General features: G+C 32.9%; 2 protein-coding genes across 2 annotated transcripts; both read right to left on the bottom strand.

Moving 5' to 3' along the window:
- Positions 1-6,669: 6,669 nt before the first annotated feature.
- On the bottom strand, positions 6,670-8,049 carry LOC132039667 (acetylajmalan esterase-like). Its single transcript, XM_059430166.1, has 2 exons — positions 6,795-8,049; positions 6,670-6,702 (listed from the first exon to the last, which is right to left on the bottom strand). Exon 1 carries the CDS (start codon positions 7,924-7,926, stop codon positions 6,796-6,798), a length of 1,131 nt encoding a protein of 376 aa, XP_059286149.1. The 5' UTR covers positions 7,927-8,049; the 3' UTR covers positions 6,670-6,702; position 6,795.
- On the bottom strand, positions 6,725-16,223 carry LOC132039666 (acetylajmalan esterase-like). The gene is made up of 2 exons (XM_059430165.1): positions 14,970-16,223; positions 6,725-6,795 (listed from the first exon to the last, which is right to left on the bottom strand). The coding sequence occupies exon 1, from the start codon at positions 16,187-16,189 to the stop codon at positions 15,059-15,061; it is 1,131 nt and encodes a 376-aa protein (XP_059286148.1). The 5' UTR covers positions 16,190-16,223; the 3' UTR covers positions 6,725-6,795; positions 14,970-15,058.
- Between the last annotated feature and the right edge of the window lie 341 nt (positions 16,224-16,564).

Genomic DNA, 16,564 nt, shown 5'->3' with positions numbered 1-16,564 from the left:
AAAAGAGGGGGGCATAACCAAAATAAGATAAATTTTAACAAAAATTGAGAAATTAAGGGGGAAAATAAGAGGAAAAGAAACAAAATATGGAGACTCATTAGGGAGAATCGCAGTATCCATTGCAAAATATACAAACCCTAAAGACTAACTAAAGTGAGTAACCAAATTAATTATGTTAGGCCTCGTGCATCGCATGTCTCAATTGTCTTTTCATTTCCTTCATTTGGCATATACTCTTTCAATTTAAGTATCTAAGTTTGACTAGACACGAAATTTAAGAAATAAAAATAGACTTTTGAATCTTGTTTAAAAATATGTATAATATAATAAAATATCCTTTAAATCTTGTGATTATAAACTTGACATGTAGGATATTTGAATTGTTAACTTACTAAATATAAAAAGAGGCGGACATAACCAAAATAAGACAAATTTTAACAACAATTGAGAAATTAAGGGGAAAAATAAGACAAAAATAAAATAAAATATGGAGACTCACTAAGGAGAATCGCGGTATCCTTTGCAAAATATACAAACCATAAAGACTAACTAAAGTGAATAACCAAATTAATCATGTTGGCCCCGTGCAACCCCCAGGCATAGTTTGCTAGTTGTGATATAATTGATTGATGTTAAAATTGGGTGAAAGGTATTGAAAAGAAGAAAATATATTTATTACTCCTAAGGGTGGCCCAGTAAATTACCATATGCTCCTTGAGCATATGGTAATTTTATTTAATTGGAAATTACACGTTCAAATATTTTTATAACCGTGATCTTTAGGTAGGTTTCACGGGATACCTGTTACCTCTTATCACAATATAAACCTAGTAACTCTTCACATGGGAAGATATCACATTGTTTTTAGTTTCTGTTGGGATTTGAACTATGATCAATCATGATTTCCGCTCACATCATTGACTATTAGGTCACACCTTGAGTGTTACAATTTTTCTCTACCTCTCCCTTTCACAATTGAAAATATGAATTATGAAAACAATGCTCAGAATTTATAGACGACAAGTAAGGTATATTCTCAAGGCATATACTTCTAATGGAATATGGATATTCTGAGCATATATTATCAGCCTTACAACTTAAAACAAAACATTGGCAATTGCTATCTTAGTTTCTTCTTACAATATCATTCAAGGCCTTGTGTATAGGTATATTCTAGAATTCTGTAGTTATGGATTTGTTTGTTGATGGTCATCTATTCATAAGTTAATATGCCATGATTAGATGAACATCAACAAACATCTTCATCACTTCATGTTAATGCCAAGATTATCAGTTTATTACCCTTATACAGTTCTAATCCTATATTTACGTACCTTATTATTCTTTTCCAATTTTTGTCCTACATCTCAGTAAAAAGGTAGTGATTATGCTAGTAGAATCTTTGCATTTATTTTCATTTTAGGTCCTTATACTTTGTATCAAGGAGTTATAAGCTGCTGTTTTCTACTTTCACATTTCCTCCAAATTTCTCGTACCATAAACAATCTTAGCTCAATGCTCTTTGAGGAGTTTTGAGTTATCAAGAAAATAATTTGATTTTAGGCCTGTTTGCCTTCACTAGATGCAACTCTTATTTGGTCAGAGGTTTTCCCAACTCATATTTGTAATTTTACTGTTATAGTAGGTAAAGTTCAGCTACTTTAGTATGATAAAAGTTAGTTCAATGACTTTAACTTTATTACACGAAAATTAACCTGAAAAACAAGAGTTTAACTATTAATTTTCAACAATAACCATTCTTTTTGTTTTTCTTTTTTTCCCCCCACCTATCGATGAAGAAGAAAGCACACATTCTCATCAAATTTTGAACAACTTTAATGAAATTCCTGACTTTGCCACTACCCACTAATTGGAATCTCAATTATCTTTTGTAGTGCATCAGTCAGTGTATATGCTAGCTTTATCGTGATCCAAAGGACTCAATTGGGATCTTAATTATTTTACGTATAGTGCATGTGTTAGATTGATAACTTTAATTTGGCTCATGGAAGTACAAAATATTTACAGTATTAAGAAATATGTACTACTAAGTCATAGCATTAAAATATTACTACTAGTTTAATCATAGTACTGAATCATATGCTAACTGCTAATCATAGTATTAGATTGGAAAGTTAAGATAAAATACTTTATTTTCAATCGTGCTTATTTTTTTTTAATATATATTTGTAACTTTGGACTGTCTTATGCAACTTGCCCTAATCATGGCATATTAAACTTATTAGGGCAACTCGGCCTCATCGTTAACGGGCTTTAGGTGTTTAATTAACTAGTTAACCAATCCGCGCTTCGCGCGGTGAAACACCTCTCTTTGTAAATTTATGTTAAAAATTGTAATACTGAAGTAAAAGGTAAATTATATAATGCAAGTTATACAGTACCAAAACTGATGTTACCTTATAAGTTTTAAGGAGTGGAGTATTAAAATAAAAAGTTAAATTAAAACAAAATTTCATAGACTTCATCTTATAGATATTAGTAACCATACAAATAAAATCATATTCAATTTAATTTTAATTGTATATTCAGAAATAGGATTTAATTTTATTGGCATTAATCTGTTAATACCAAAACCAAACCTTCTAGCATGCAAAAATAATGGAAGTGAAAAAATAATCAGCGAGTTTCTATAGACAATATTTTTTAAATGTTCCTGTTGTTTGACAATTTATCACATATTCAATAATTACCTATCAAACAAAGAAAAATAATTAGTTTCTTAGTTTCGTAGCTAAAACAATGAACAAATTAAAGAGGAGATCAAGCCAAAAAAAAAAAAAACACACACACACACACACACACAAACATCAAAGAATGTGAGAAGTTGATGGGGCCGCTCTTCCCTTATCCAGAGATCTCGAGTTCGAGCCCTGAATATGAAAAAATCCTTCATAAAGTCTTCCAAATATTTCTACCTTGGCGTGAATCCTGATTAGAATATAAGAAAGGGAAAAGGGCCAAATATACCCCTGTACTATCGAAAAAGGGCCAAATATACCCTTCGTTATACTTTGGGTCCAAATATACCCCTACCGTTATATTATTTGTTCATATATGCCCCTCCTCCGTTAAAGTCTTCCTTCCATGGACATTCAATCCTATGTGGCATTGACATTTGATGAGGTGGATGCCACGTGTCATGCCACCTCATCACCCCCTAACTATTTTACCCCTCCCCTCTATTTGTTATTCCCCCACTAAAATTTTCTTCCCCTTCACCATAATTGTCACCATTACCGTCATATGATAGAGCTCTAGAAATTAAAATAGTAGTATATCAATTATCCAAATTAAAATTTAATATGGAGCAAAAACTACTCAAACTCGAGACTCGGTTGTAATCCATTCTCCATTACATATCATTTTCTTTTCAAATTTTGTTGAATGACAGTTGACTTAATTTTCCCCACAGCCCCAATTTACATATCAGTTATAATAATCCAGCCCCTAAATTTTAATAAATCATTTATAAGACCTACTCTCTCAGTCAAATTGGCACATTACATACTGCCATTTCTACAAATATTGACTTGACATATATATCTGAAACATTTATATATATAGAGAGAGAGGGACACAGAGCATGGATTAAAAAACAGAGAAAGGAGTAACTATTTTGGGTGCTCGGCATGCGACGAACGGTCAATATCGGCGGCGAGAGACAGCAACTATGTGGAGGGGAAAAAATATAGTGGTGGAAGAACAAATAGAGGGGAGGGGTAAAATGAGTTAGGGTGAGGGGTGGCGTCCACGCTGTCATCCACCTCATCAAATGAATGCCACCTGGATTGGATGTTGCTTACATCGGACAACTTTAACTAAGAAGCAAGATATTTGACCACATAGATAACTAGCGGGATATTTGGACCCAAAGATAACTATGATATTTAACTTTTTCGATAAGATAGGGGTATATTTGACCCTTTTCCGTATAAGAAAATTAGATATCTTGCTTGTGGTGAAAAAGTGGTCATCAAATAACTTTTTTGCAAGTCAAGTTTGAAGAACACTAACTTTAAACTATTTAAACGAAGCAAAGAAAATTTTTCCCAAAGAGGATATTCATGTCAAGTGGTCAGTGATTATGACGCCTTTGTCTCATATATCCTCAAATCTCCCCATAGTCATTTTCTAGTCTTCTTTCATTTGTCCACCATATGGTTTTCTTCTTCTCCTTATCCCCGGTAGAAATAATACATCATAAAAATCAATCAACTATGAATAAGAATTGTAAGAAAATAAATTAAAATCCTAAATGTTATACCGTTATTGCTTACAACCGATACAGGATACCAAATAAGTGTCAACCATTTGCTGGCAGTTGATGGGAAATAGGTTTTTGAAAAACATTATGACTTGTTGCTAGTGTTTTAAGAGGTTATGCAACACTTACCAAGATTCTGGTTGTTGATGTTCACAACAGCAAAGGAGCCCATCTCAAGTTGTCAAAAACCTCACTCAGTTGTTTTTTTTTTTCTTTCTGGTTTATGCATTGCAAAATATCTGGTAAACTCAAATGCTTAGAGGATATAAATTAGGCTTAATACGTTAATAAATATTGTTGTTACACTTACATGGCTTCGAAAAGTCTCATCCATAGGATTTTTTTTGTAAAACATCATATGAACGCAAATGCTTCGAGAATATAAAATCAATAATTGGAAAAAGGGGGTGAGGGTTAATGTGTTAATAAATATTGTTGTTACGTGGGCAGTAAAAGCCTCATACATAGGATTTATTGCAACTTTGTAGGTGGTCTGGTCCATGCTTTTTAATCCAATTATTTAGTAATTTTTGTAGAGAAATAAAGAAAAAACTACCCAAAAAGCAGAAAAAAGGAAAATGTCATTGCTGGGCATAGAGAGATGTCACATCACCTTGTCTATGCCTAGCTTTATATTACATATAGATAAGAGTAGAAGTTGAAGAGATGTGAGCTATGAGATGAAATTGTAAAAGATAATCAAAGAATGAGAAAAAAAAAAGTTAAAAGAAGGAGAAAAATGATAAATAAAATGGGAAAAAAAAAATTCAGCATACAAATATTCAGGGTTCAACAATCTTATTAAATAAAATATTGACGCCGACAGTTAAAAAGTGCATTGATCATAAGCTTTAATTTACATTTAAAGACTACAATAAAGATATAAAACTCAAGAGACTCAAGACATTATTGTGTATATTTAGTGTTATTTAAAGCTTATAATGAAGGATTTGTAATTAAAATTCATGAAAATATATATTTAGACATTTTTAAGGAAGAAAAAGGTCAAAAAAGGAGAAAAAAGATAAATAGAAATGGAGTCCATAGAGAGGTGCCACATCACCTTGTCTATACCTAGCTTTATATTATATATAGACTTGCTGAGTAGGTTATATATATATTTCTATAAAGTTTTTGTTGCTATGTTTTAAAAGTGGAATAGTATTGTAGATTATAAAAAAATATGGATTTTATTTCGTGTATCTTTATAAAAAATTCCTTTCTTTTTTTCTTGAGAAACTGTTCTCTTATGGGCACTTTAATTTTGAATAGAAGAAAATCATCTCTTCAGATCTTGTGTATTTTAAGCCTCTTATGTGTAAAATTGAAAATCTCTTGTGAAAATGACATAAAATCTAAAATAAATTTATAAAGGGTAACAAAACCAATGGACTCTTGAGGAAAAATAGTAAAAATCTACCATACCTTTCTCTTTTCACGTGGGAAGAGGGTCACAAATTTCTCTAAAAGGATCTTCTTTCCTCAGTTAAGTAACATCCACAATATAATCTTTCGGAATTAGAGAGTTCTATGGTGAGAGACTGAGAGCATTTGTGGAAGAAATTCGGTGGGGAGTGATATTGCGAGGTTATTTCCTTGTGATGCTTGTGAAAAATTTACTCTCCTCTATATTATCTCTCAAAGTGTCACACAGTCACTACTAAAAAAACTGGGATTTTAACCCCAATTTTCGACCTCATGAGGTCGAAAAAGTCAAAATTTCAACCTCAAGCCCAAGTCAATAAGGGCTTGGTCAAAAAAAATTCGACCTCACGAGGTCGAAAGTACATTTTCCACCCAAATTAAAAAATATAGTTTTCGACCTCATGATGTCGAAAATTTGGATAAATATTATAAAAAATTAATTTTTTAAAATTATTTCGACCACATGAGCTGGAAAATATTGCAATGTTGTTGCCAGGTTTTTAACCTCATTAGGTCGAAATTCAAATTTCTGGGCTGAAGAGGTCGAAATTTCCCTTTTTAGTAGTTATACTTCTCTGCTAGTATTATTTTGTGTTATCTTTATTAACACACACTCAATCATTTCTTAATATTTACTTCACTCAAAGATTATTTTATGATTTTATTGCTATAATTATAGGTAAAATTCAATTATTTTAACGTGATAAAAGTTATTAGACCTGTATATTTACACTTATAGTGAATTGAGTTAAATTATGATCATAAGTGAAAATTAACCCAAACAACAAGGGTTTAACTCCAATATTTATTTGCAACAATTATTCTTTTATTCACCTTTATTATTTCCAAAAAGATACATCTGACCACAATCAACGCACCCAAATACCCAACAAAGTGAATATTCAAAACTCAACAGCTAGACATACGATACACAAAGAAAGGACACATCTCATCAAGGTCACCCAAATAACCAACAAAGGAAATATTCAACACTCAACAACTAGACGGTACACAAGAAGAAAGGACACATCTCACCAAAGCCAAATTAAACACCCAAATAAGCAACAAAGAAAATCTACAAAACTCTAAGAACTAGACAATACACCCGAATCTCCAAGACCGTAACACCCGAATTTTGGAAACGCGTTGTTGATGACAATGTTCGAAATACGATGATAAGCTTCATCTGTCAAATGAAGGCCATCCCAATTAACGTATTGAGCCGGATTAGGACATAATCCGTCACTAGGTGTTACACATTGTTTAGCACCACCACAACATCGACAACATGGAGATACCAATGTGCTTGTATTAAATCCCAACCAAGGAGCAAAGCGAAAAACAGTCCTAAATGCACCATAGTAATCCCCATAGACGATTTTAGCATGTGGGAACTCACATTGTAGATTTGCAAGAGCTCTCTTCAGTTCAGTGTTGTGGTACGTAGCGAAACGATTATAAAATCTCAAGCAACCAAATTGGTCATAAGCATTGGGATTAGAGTCAGGAAATCTTGTTAGGTATCCAGATAGACATCCGAAAGGAAAAACTCCTGGAACCAAAATGCGAGTTGCCCCTAGTTGCATCATATCTCTGATGGCATTTAGAATGCCATCAATAACTAAAGGAACATATGTCCGGACCTCAGGTTCTCCCTTATTTTGTGCGAGACTATTCCAATAGTCGACTCCACCGAATTCCCCCAAGACTATGAGAGAGTTTCTGAGGGTTTGTGCACAATTGGTGCCACAGGTTGATTGGAGATGGGATTTAAACCACTCTAATTGAGCGGGGAGAGGAACGTTGTAGGGGACAGATGCAACGTTCCGAGTAGCCCAAAAAGAGCTATTCAGCGCGGTGGCACCAGCAACAGCAAAGTTGGCTCCTTGACTAAAAGAAACACCCGATTTGTCCAAGTAAGCATTGAGGAAGGGGAGGTTGAGTTTAGAGGCAATGTAGTCAGCAATAATACGACCGTCAGAGAAGCGACCGGTAGGTTTTTTAAAAAAGGTCTCCCCATAAGGAAGTCCGTAGGCTCGGGCCAGGAGGACGGCACCGGGTATACGGATGGCATTTCCACCATCAGCGATAGAATCGCCGAGTTGGTAAAGAGAAGTGATGCAACATTTTGTTTTGGCGACACATGGAGAAGAGTGAAAAAATAAGGTTATCAGTAAAAGAAAGAAAGAAACTTTGGGTAGAGAAAGAGAAGCCATTGAAGAATGTTTTTGCTTGAAAACTTGGAAGTAGTATAGTGCTATTTATAGTGAGTAATAGACTCAACCCCATGTGCATGTGATTCACTACAAAACATATACTCTAAATATATTATATAGTGCATGTGTTAGGTTTTTTTTTTTTGTGATCCAAAGGCCTTAATTAGTTGGAATCTAAGTTATTTTATGTAGTGCATGTCCTAGGTTTTATTTGCCAAAGGACTCAATTGGAATCCTAATAATTTCACCTAGTAGTGCAATATGCGATATAGTTTGATAACCTTTGGCTAATCGAAATGCAAAATATTTGTAATTGAAAAACGTGAGACTACTAACTCTTGGTCTATGTAATATTATAACAAAATTAATTAGTTGCCAATAAAGAAAGTTAGCAGCCTAAATACAGATCATTGCCAAAATAATTTATGTAGTGCATGTGCTAGTATGAATACAAGACAAGATGCGTTTAGTTATAGGGAAATTTCTGTCTATGCTATGGTTTAAAGAAATACACTATTAATTAGTACTATACCAAATGATTTGAATTTAGATAAAAATAAAATTCCCACTAATTAGGTCAATATTAGAAATAAAATACCATAGCGAAAAGTAATTAATAGCCATATATAGAGTGTGTAATACTGTTTAATTTGTCCCAAAACCTCCATCACTACATATTCTTTTTTCGACAGTCCAACACACTAAACTTTGCCTAAAAAATTTGTAATTGTATTTTCCTCTGTATTTTGGTACAAGAATAACTCGAAGTTATAAGTAATTATTTTCATGCAGCTTTGAAACGTATATAGAACCTATGTTTTTTCCCAAAAAAAAAAAAAAACACTAGTCAAATTAACTCGTGATACATGATTGTCGCATACATGGGAGTTATAACAATAGGTACAAGTCGGACGAATTCAATAGTTTTTGCTTCGATCCTGCATTTATATTAGAAAGTTCACTAAATTAAACTTTGCCTAGTTTGAAATTTTTGAAATTGTATTTTCTTTTCCTCTCTATTTTGATAGAACATAAACTGGAAGTTAATAAGTAATATTTTTTCACGCAGGGTTGAAATGTCTAGAACCTCTTTTTCTAGTCAACTTAATTCGTGATACAGGATTGTCGTAGACATATGGGAGCTATGATATAAGCTAGGTAAGAGTCGGGTGAATCCAATAGCTTTTGCTTAGATTCTCTGCATTTGTATTAAAAAAAAATCATTAATATATTCTATGAATATTTAATTTCGGACTCAATAACTAAAATGAACTATGGTTTCGACTGTAAATTCAAAACTTATAAACCTCGGAAAATATATTCGTTGTTGACTGACACACTACCTAATACAAATATTTATTAATACCTATATTCGTGATAATTAATTTATATTTGGAATGTTGGACTGTCTTGTGCAACTTGCCCTCATTATACGTTTCAATCCAATCCTAATGGGATCTTAATTGTTAATAGGCTTTAGGCCTCGCTAATTATTTTAAGAAAATAATACTATATTGGAATATGAGAGTTGAACTCATACACATTATGTGAAGTTCCTAAAATTTTGAACTAGTAACCTAGAAAATAAACACATTGTTACAATGGTTTAAAATACACAATTAGTATCAAATTATTTTACCATATTAGGGTACAATAGTTAAATCCAATATATAGAATCACGAGGTCTGAAGTTTAAATTTCAGCGGAGATAAAGACACTATGTGATTTCTTCTCACATCTTTAAATTTTGATAGACAGAGTTACCTACTAGTACCTGTTGCTGGTGGAAGGTAGCAAGTATTCCAAAATATTAGTTGAAGTGCTCGCAAACTGACTCGAACACCACGATTATAAAAATAAAAGAAACTAAATGTGTTTTCTTTTTCCTACATTGAAATGAGTTGGCAGACGTCATGTTTCCTACACTGAAAGGAGTTGAGTGACGTCATGGCTCCTACATTTAAAATGAGTTGGCTGGACAGCCGAGATTTAAAGCTTACAAGTTTGAGATTTTACTTCTTTTAAATTACTGAGTTTTTAAAAAATAATTATTACATATTTAATAGATTTCATAATATAAATATAAAATGCAACAAAAATTATTAAGTACGGCCGAACCTGTAAACTATACTCTAGCTCTGCTAAGTCATGTGTGTATATTGATTCGAGCATCTTGCCAGTTGCCCTCAGTTTTTTTTTCCAGCAAGTTGCCCTCAATCATATTCTATTCTTGTATTTATTCACTTATTTAATTTTAGAGAAATACTGTGTGCCTGAAGAACACTATTAGGATTAAAGATTGACTTGTTCTTTTGTACGTAAATTTATTCAATAAAAGCACATGGAATTGGAGTTCTTCTTTGTGCATCATTAACTTCTATAATATTTAGTCATTGCCAATTTTGCCCCTGATACTACAAATGACAATTTTTTTTTCCATTTCCTATGGTTCAGGGGTAAAATTAGTCATTTTTCATTCAAACTGGAGCAATTACTAGAATTTTTTTAGCTAATTGGGCTAACATCAGGGCAAAATTGACTGTTTTTCCCATTAATTAAGAAGAACCCAGTCGTTTGGGATTTTTCACCACATAAAAGATTATAGATGCAATTTTTAGAAGATATGATAGGATAAATATATTAAAGTTCATCATTTTCTGTAATTTTTTGGAGACCACGAATTAAATATGGATGCATCTAGTGTCAAAACAGTGGTAATAGCAGATCTACTATATTTTGATTCGATCTTGTGTATATGAAACATTTTAAAAAATGAATATATTTGATAACTCACATCTTCTAAATTTTGAATCTGCTTCTACATGAGAAAACCCAACTCGTTTCTAGCTAGTCCATGAAAAAATCATCAATGCCCATTACACACAAAATAATTACCCTTTTATGCTCCGTTTACTTTCATACCCCCAAAACTATTTACCATTTCTACCCATTATAGCTTTTGAAGGTAATTGTCTCTTTTTTCTTCTTTTCTTCTTTTATTCTTTTCTTTTTTCTCCTTTTTTGTTCATTTGTTTTTTCCCAAATCATACCATTTTTTATTTTCTTTTTCACCATAATATGATTCCATATTTTTAATTCTAGCTCCTTTCTTTTTGTTTTTTTTTTGTATTTGTTTCTTTATTTCTTGTTCCTTTTTTAATTTCATTTATTATTATTTTTTATCTCCATAATCTAATTTCATTCACCTTTTTTGCTATTTTTATTTATTCTTCTTTTTTAATTTCTGGTGTTTTTCATTTACTTTTTTTTCCCTTTCTAATTTCATTATTTTCAAAAAAAAAATTACTTCCTTTTTTTTTCATAATCTAATTCTACAAACGTTTTGGCTACCTTATTTTTTTTTATATCAATAAAAAGGATAACTGATATATTATCTTTTTATTTTTTCCCTATATTTCAGAAAATAACTTATTCTAGCATATATTATAACAAATCAGTATCAGTTGAAGTATAATGTTGCAGTATACTCTGATACTCATATGGTATATATATCATATATTGACAGGGTATCATACAGGACTGACGGTTCATTTTTTCATGAAAAACACCCAGTCATCTATGATACCAACCTGATATATATCATATACTAGCGGAGTGTCATCAATGACTGATTCATCCCTTCAAGAAAAATACAACTTAATCCTCTATGATACCCACATCATATATATCATATACTGACAGGGTATTATAGAAGATTGATCCATTCCTTCAAAAAATACTACGCAGTCCTCTATGATACCCATATGGTATATCATATACTAACAGGATATCATAGAGGACTGGCAGTTCATTCCTTCAAGAAAAGCACTCAGTCCTCTATGATATCATCTTGGTATATATCATATATTGATAAGGTATCACAAATGGCAGATTCATTACAATATTACTCAGTCCTCTATGATCTTCACACGGTATATATCATATACTGATACGGTATCATAGAGGACTATTTCATTTCTTCAAGAAAAACACTTGTTAATCCTTTATGATACCCACATGCTATATATCATATACTATATACTGACAAGGTATCATAGAGGATTGTTTCATTCCTTCAAGAAAAAAATAACTCAATCCTCTATTATACCCACATGGTATATATCAGGTACTAACAGGGTATCATGGATGACTGATTCACTCCTTAGTTCTCTATGATACTCACATGGTATATATCATATACTAATAGGGTATCATAAAGAACTTGTTCATTCGTTCCAAAAGAAGCTCAGTCTTCTATGATACCAACCCGGTATATGTTATATACTAATAGGGTATCATAGATGACTGATTCATTTCTTAAGAAAAGCTCAGTCCTATATGATATCAACCCCGAGAGGACAAGTTCATTTTGATATTTTAGTTTTTTTTTTTTTTTTTTTTTATCATTTTTGACAAGTTTTTCTTGCGAAGAAAAATAGAAAAAATAATCATATTTTAGACATAAGTTTAACCATTTGCAACAACAATCACGCATTTTTTTCCACCTATTGAAAGCACACCTCATGAATCATGATCATAGTCAAAGCACCCAAATATATACCAACGAGAAAGAAAACGGACTCAACTACCCAACAAACAAAATCTTGAAACTCAATAACTAGACAGTTCACTCGAGTCTCCAGAGCTGTTACACCAGAATTTTCGAATCATGTCGTTGATGATTAGATTTGAAATACGATTATATGCTTCTTCTGTCAAAATAAAGGCCATTCCAGTTGATGTATCGAGCCTGATTAGCACAAAGATTTAGGGTAGTCAATTGAACACCCTACATCGAAAAATTGTACTACATATATACAAAATTCTACGGTGTATATATCAAAATAATTTTTTTTTTTTTAAATTTAAATTTTGAACACCTTTAGTGAAATTCCTGACTTTACCGCGGATTGGAATCTAAATTATTTTATGTAGTGCACTAGTGTATGTGCTAGTTTTCACGGGATTCCAAGGACTCAATTGGAATCTTAATTATTTTACGTATAGTGATGTGAGTTTTGTTTTCTGGTGAAAACGGATTTAATCAGAAAATCAGTTAGAGATTTGTTTTTATAGGTTTGAAGACAAATGGGCTGTATCCAATCCCGAGAACTCTTATTGTGAGCCCGGTTCGGAGCAACTGAGTGTATGGCTAAAGCAGAAATAAGAACAAGAAGATCAGTCAAAGATTGAAGAAGCTAGCTATATGAAGTAATGGATGAACTCTTGTATATTGCTTAGAGAGAAATGAGAGATAGGGTTACAAAGTGTAAGCAAGATGATCCTTCCTTCTATCCTAAGCTACTCTTATATAAGGCAAAGTTGGACTTTTCAAACCCTAAAGCATGGGTGATGTGACGTGTCTGTCAAACCCACGTGGTCTATGCCATAGCGCTCTGATCGAGGTTAATGGATGTGACCCGAGTTGGTAGGAGTGGAAGCCAGCTATATGAACCCTCCGGTCACGTGAGCTAACTCCGGGTGCACTTTTCACCCAATACAAGTTTGATAACCTTAATTTGGTTAATATAAGTACAAAATATTTACAGTATCAAGAAATGTGTACTAGTACTAATTAGTCATAGCAATATAATATTACTACTAAATTAATGATAGTACTTACTGACTTGCTAATCATAGCATTTAGATTGGAAAGTTACGATAAACAACTGTATTTCCAATCGCGTGCTTATTTTATATTTGGAACGTTTTGGACTGTCCTATGCAACTTGCTCTTATTTTTTAAGTTTTTAAGCTAATCCCAATGGACTAATCGTTGCTTTAGGTGTCTAATTAATTTGTAAGTTTTGTTGGAGGTCATATATATTATGTAGAGTGTTTGTTGCTATGTTTTAAAAGTGGAATAATATTGTAAGTTATTATATAAATATGGATTTCATTTCATATATCTCTATAAAGGTTCCTTTTCTTTTTCTTTGAGGAAATGGTCTCCTATGACCATTTACGATATATATTTTGAATAAAAGAGAAGACATTTTCAGATCTTTTGTATGTATTTTCTAATCTCTTACGTGTAAAAATGGTGATCTCAAGTAAAAGGGACATAAAATTATAATTAAATTTGTAAAGTCCTACAAAATCAATTGACTTTTTTTCTTGATGAAAAATAATCTACCATATATCTTTCTCTTTTCACGTGGGAAGAAGGTTACAAATTTCTCTAATTCCTTTCTCCGTTAAGCGAAAAAAATTTCAAAAAAATATTTTTTAGAAAACATTTTCCCTCATATCGAACAACACACCTATAATCTTTTAGAATTAGAAAGTTCTATGGTGAGAGTATTTGTGGAAGAAATCCGGTGGAGTGATACTGTGAGGTTATTTCCTTGTGATATGGAATTTATTTTGAGCTGCTCTTCTTTGTCGTATCTTTAATGTAGTGGATTGTTCGTTTCATCCATTTACATTGGGTCAACTGGCCTAACCACGTATAATTTGTTGTGCCTCTTCTTTTGCTATACTTCTCTGCTAATATTATTTTGTGTTATTGTTGCTAACAACACAATCAAAAATTATTGTTATGATTTTATTGTTATAATGGGTAAAATCAAAAAAATTTAACGTGATAAAGTTACTCCCTCCGAATAAAAAAGAGTGTCCACTTAGCCTGTTTTTCTTGGGTAAAAAAGTGTCGCTTATCAAATCGAGAAAGAATTAACGTTATCTTTCCGATTTGTCCTCTTAAGTGTTATGTGATCAAATCTCAATACTATTTAATTAGAGGTAGTTGGGTGAAATTCTTATTTTTGTCCAGGAGTTGAAGATTTTCTTAAGGGGTGTAATGAATATGTTGGGCAATCTCTTTTATCGGAGAAGTATTCGATTAATAACTTTACTTTATAGTGGTAGTGGATATATGTAGTTCAATTATGACTGTACGTTAAAATTAACCCAAACGACAAGGGTTTAACTACAATATTTATTTGCAACAACAATCATTCTTTATTAATATTTATTTCCAAAAGGATGCATCTGACCACAGTCAACGCACCCGAATACCCAACAAAGTAAATATTCAAAACTCAATAACTAGACGTACACAAGAAGAAAGGACACATCTCATCAAAGTCAAATTAAACACCCAATAACCAACAAAGAACATCTTCAAAACTCAAGAACTAGACAATACACCCGAATCTCCGAGACCGTAACAACCAAATTTTGGAAAGGCGTTCTTGATGACAATGTCCGAAATACGATGATAAGCTTCATCTGTCAAATGAAGGCCATCCCAATTGACGTATTGAGCCGGATTAGGACATAATCCGTCACCAGGTGTTACACATTGTCCGGCACCAGCACAACATCGACAACATTGAGATACCAATGTGCTCGTATTAAATCCCAACCAAGGAGCAAAGCGAAAAATAGTCCTAAATGCACCATAGTAATCCCCATAGACGATTTTAGCACGTGGGAACTCACATTGTATATTTTGCAGAGCACTCTTAAGTTCAGTGTTGTGGTACGTAGCGAAACGATTATAAAATCTCAAGCAACCAAATTGGTCATAAGCATTGGGATTAGAGTCAGGAAATCTTGTTAGGTATCCAGATAGACATCCGAATGGAAAAACTCCTGGAACCAAAATGCGAGTTGCCCCTAGCTGGATCATATCTCTGATGGCACTTAGAATGCCATCAATAACTAAAGGAACGTATGTCCGGACTTCAGGTTCTCCCTTATTTTGTGCGAGACTATTCCAATAGTCGACTCCACCGAATTCCCCCAAGACTATAAGAGAGTTTCTGAGGGTTTGTGCACAGTTAGTGCCACAGGTTGACTGGAGATGAGATTTAAACCACTCTAATTGAGCAGGGAGAGGAACGTTAAAAGGGACATATGTAACGTTCCTAGTAGCCCAAAAAGAGTTATTCAGCGCGGTGGCACCAGCAACAGCAAAGTTGGCTCCTTGACTAAAAGAAACACCCGATTTGTCCAAGTAAGGATTGAGGAAGGGGAGGCTCAGAGCAGAGGCAATGTAGTCAGCAATAATACGACCGTCAGAGAAGCGACCGGTAGGTTTTTTAAAAAAGGTCTCACCGTAAGGTAGTCCCCAGGCTCGGGCCTGGACGTGGGCATCGGGTATACGGATCACATTTCCAGCATCAGCAATAGAATCACCGAGTTGGTAAAGAGAAGTGATGCAACATTTTGTTTTGGCAGCACAAGGAGAAGAGTAAAAAGATAAGGTTATTAGTAAAAGAAAGAAAGAAACTTTAGGTAGAGAAAGAGGAGCCATTGAAGAATGTTTTTGCTTGAAAACGTGGTAGTAGTATAGTGCTATTTATAGTGAGTAATAGACTCAACCCCATGTGCATGTGATTCACTACAAAACATATACTCTAAATGTATTATATAGTACATGTGTTAGGTTTTTTTTTTGTGATCCAAAGGCCTTAATTATTAGTTGGAATCTAAATTATTTTATGTAGTACATGTCCTAGGTTTTATTTGCCAAAGGACTCAATTGGAATCCTAATAATTTCACGTAGTAGTGCAGTATGCGATATAGTTTGATAACCTTTGGCTAATCGAAATACAAAATATTTCTAATTGAAAAACGTGAGACTACTACGTCTTGGTCTATCTAATATTATAACAAAATTAATAATTA

The sequence above is a fragment of the Lycium ferocissimum genome, chromosome 12 (assembly GCF_029784015.1).
Source record: "Lycium ferocissimum isolate CSIRO_LF1 chromosome 12, AGI_CSIRO_Lferr_CH_V1, whole genome shotgun sequence".
In the NCBI taxonomy this organism is placed as follows: Eukaryota; Viridiplantae; Streptophyta; class Magnoliopsida; order Solanales; family Solanaceae; genus Lycium; species Lycium ferocissimum.
Note: the sequence above shows the minus strand (reverse complement) of the source record. Positions and strands in the feature narration are given on the sequence as shown.

What these genes read in the sequence shown, in the direction of transcription:
- LOC132039666 (XM_059430165.1), bottom strand. Translation starts at nt 16,189, where the DNA reads ATGGCTCCTCTTTCTCTACCTAAAGTTTCTTTCTTTCTTTTACTAATA.
- LOC132039667 (XM_059430166.1), bottom strand. Translation starts at nt 7,926, where the DNA reads ATGGCTTCTCTTTCTCTACCCAAAGTTTCTTTCTTTCTTTTACTGATA.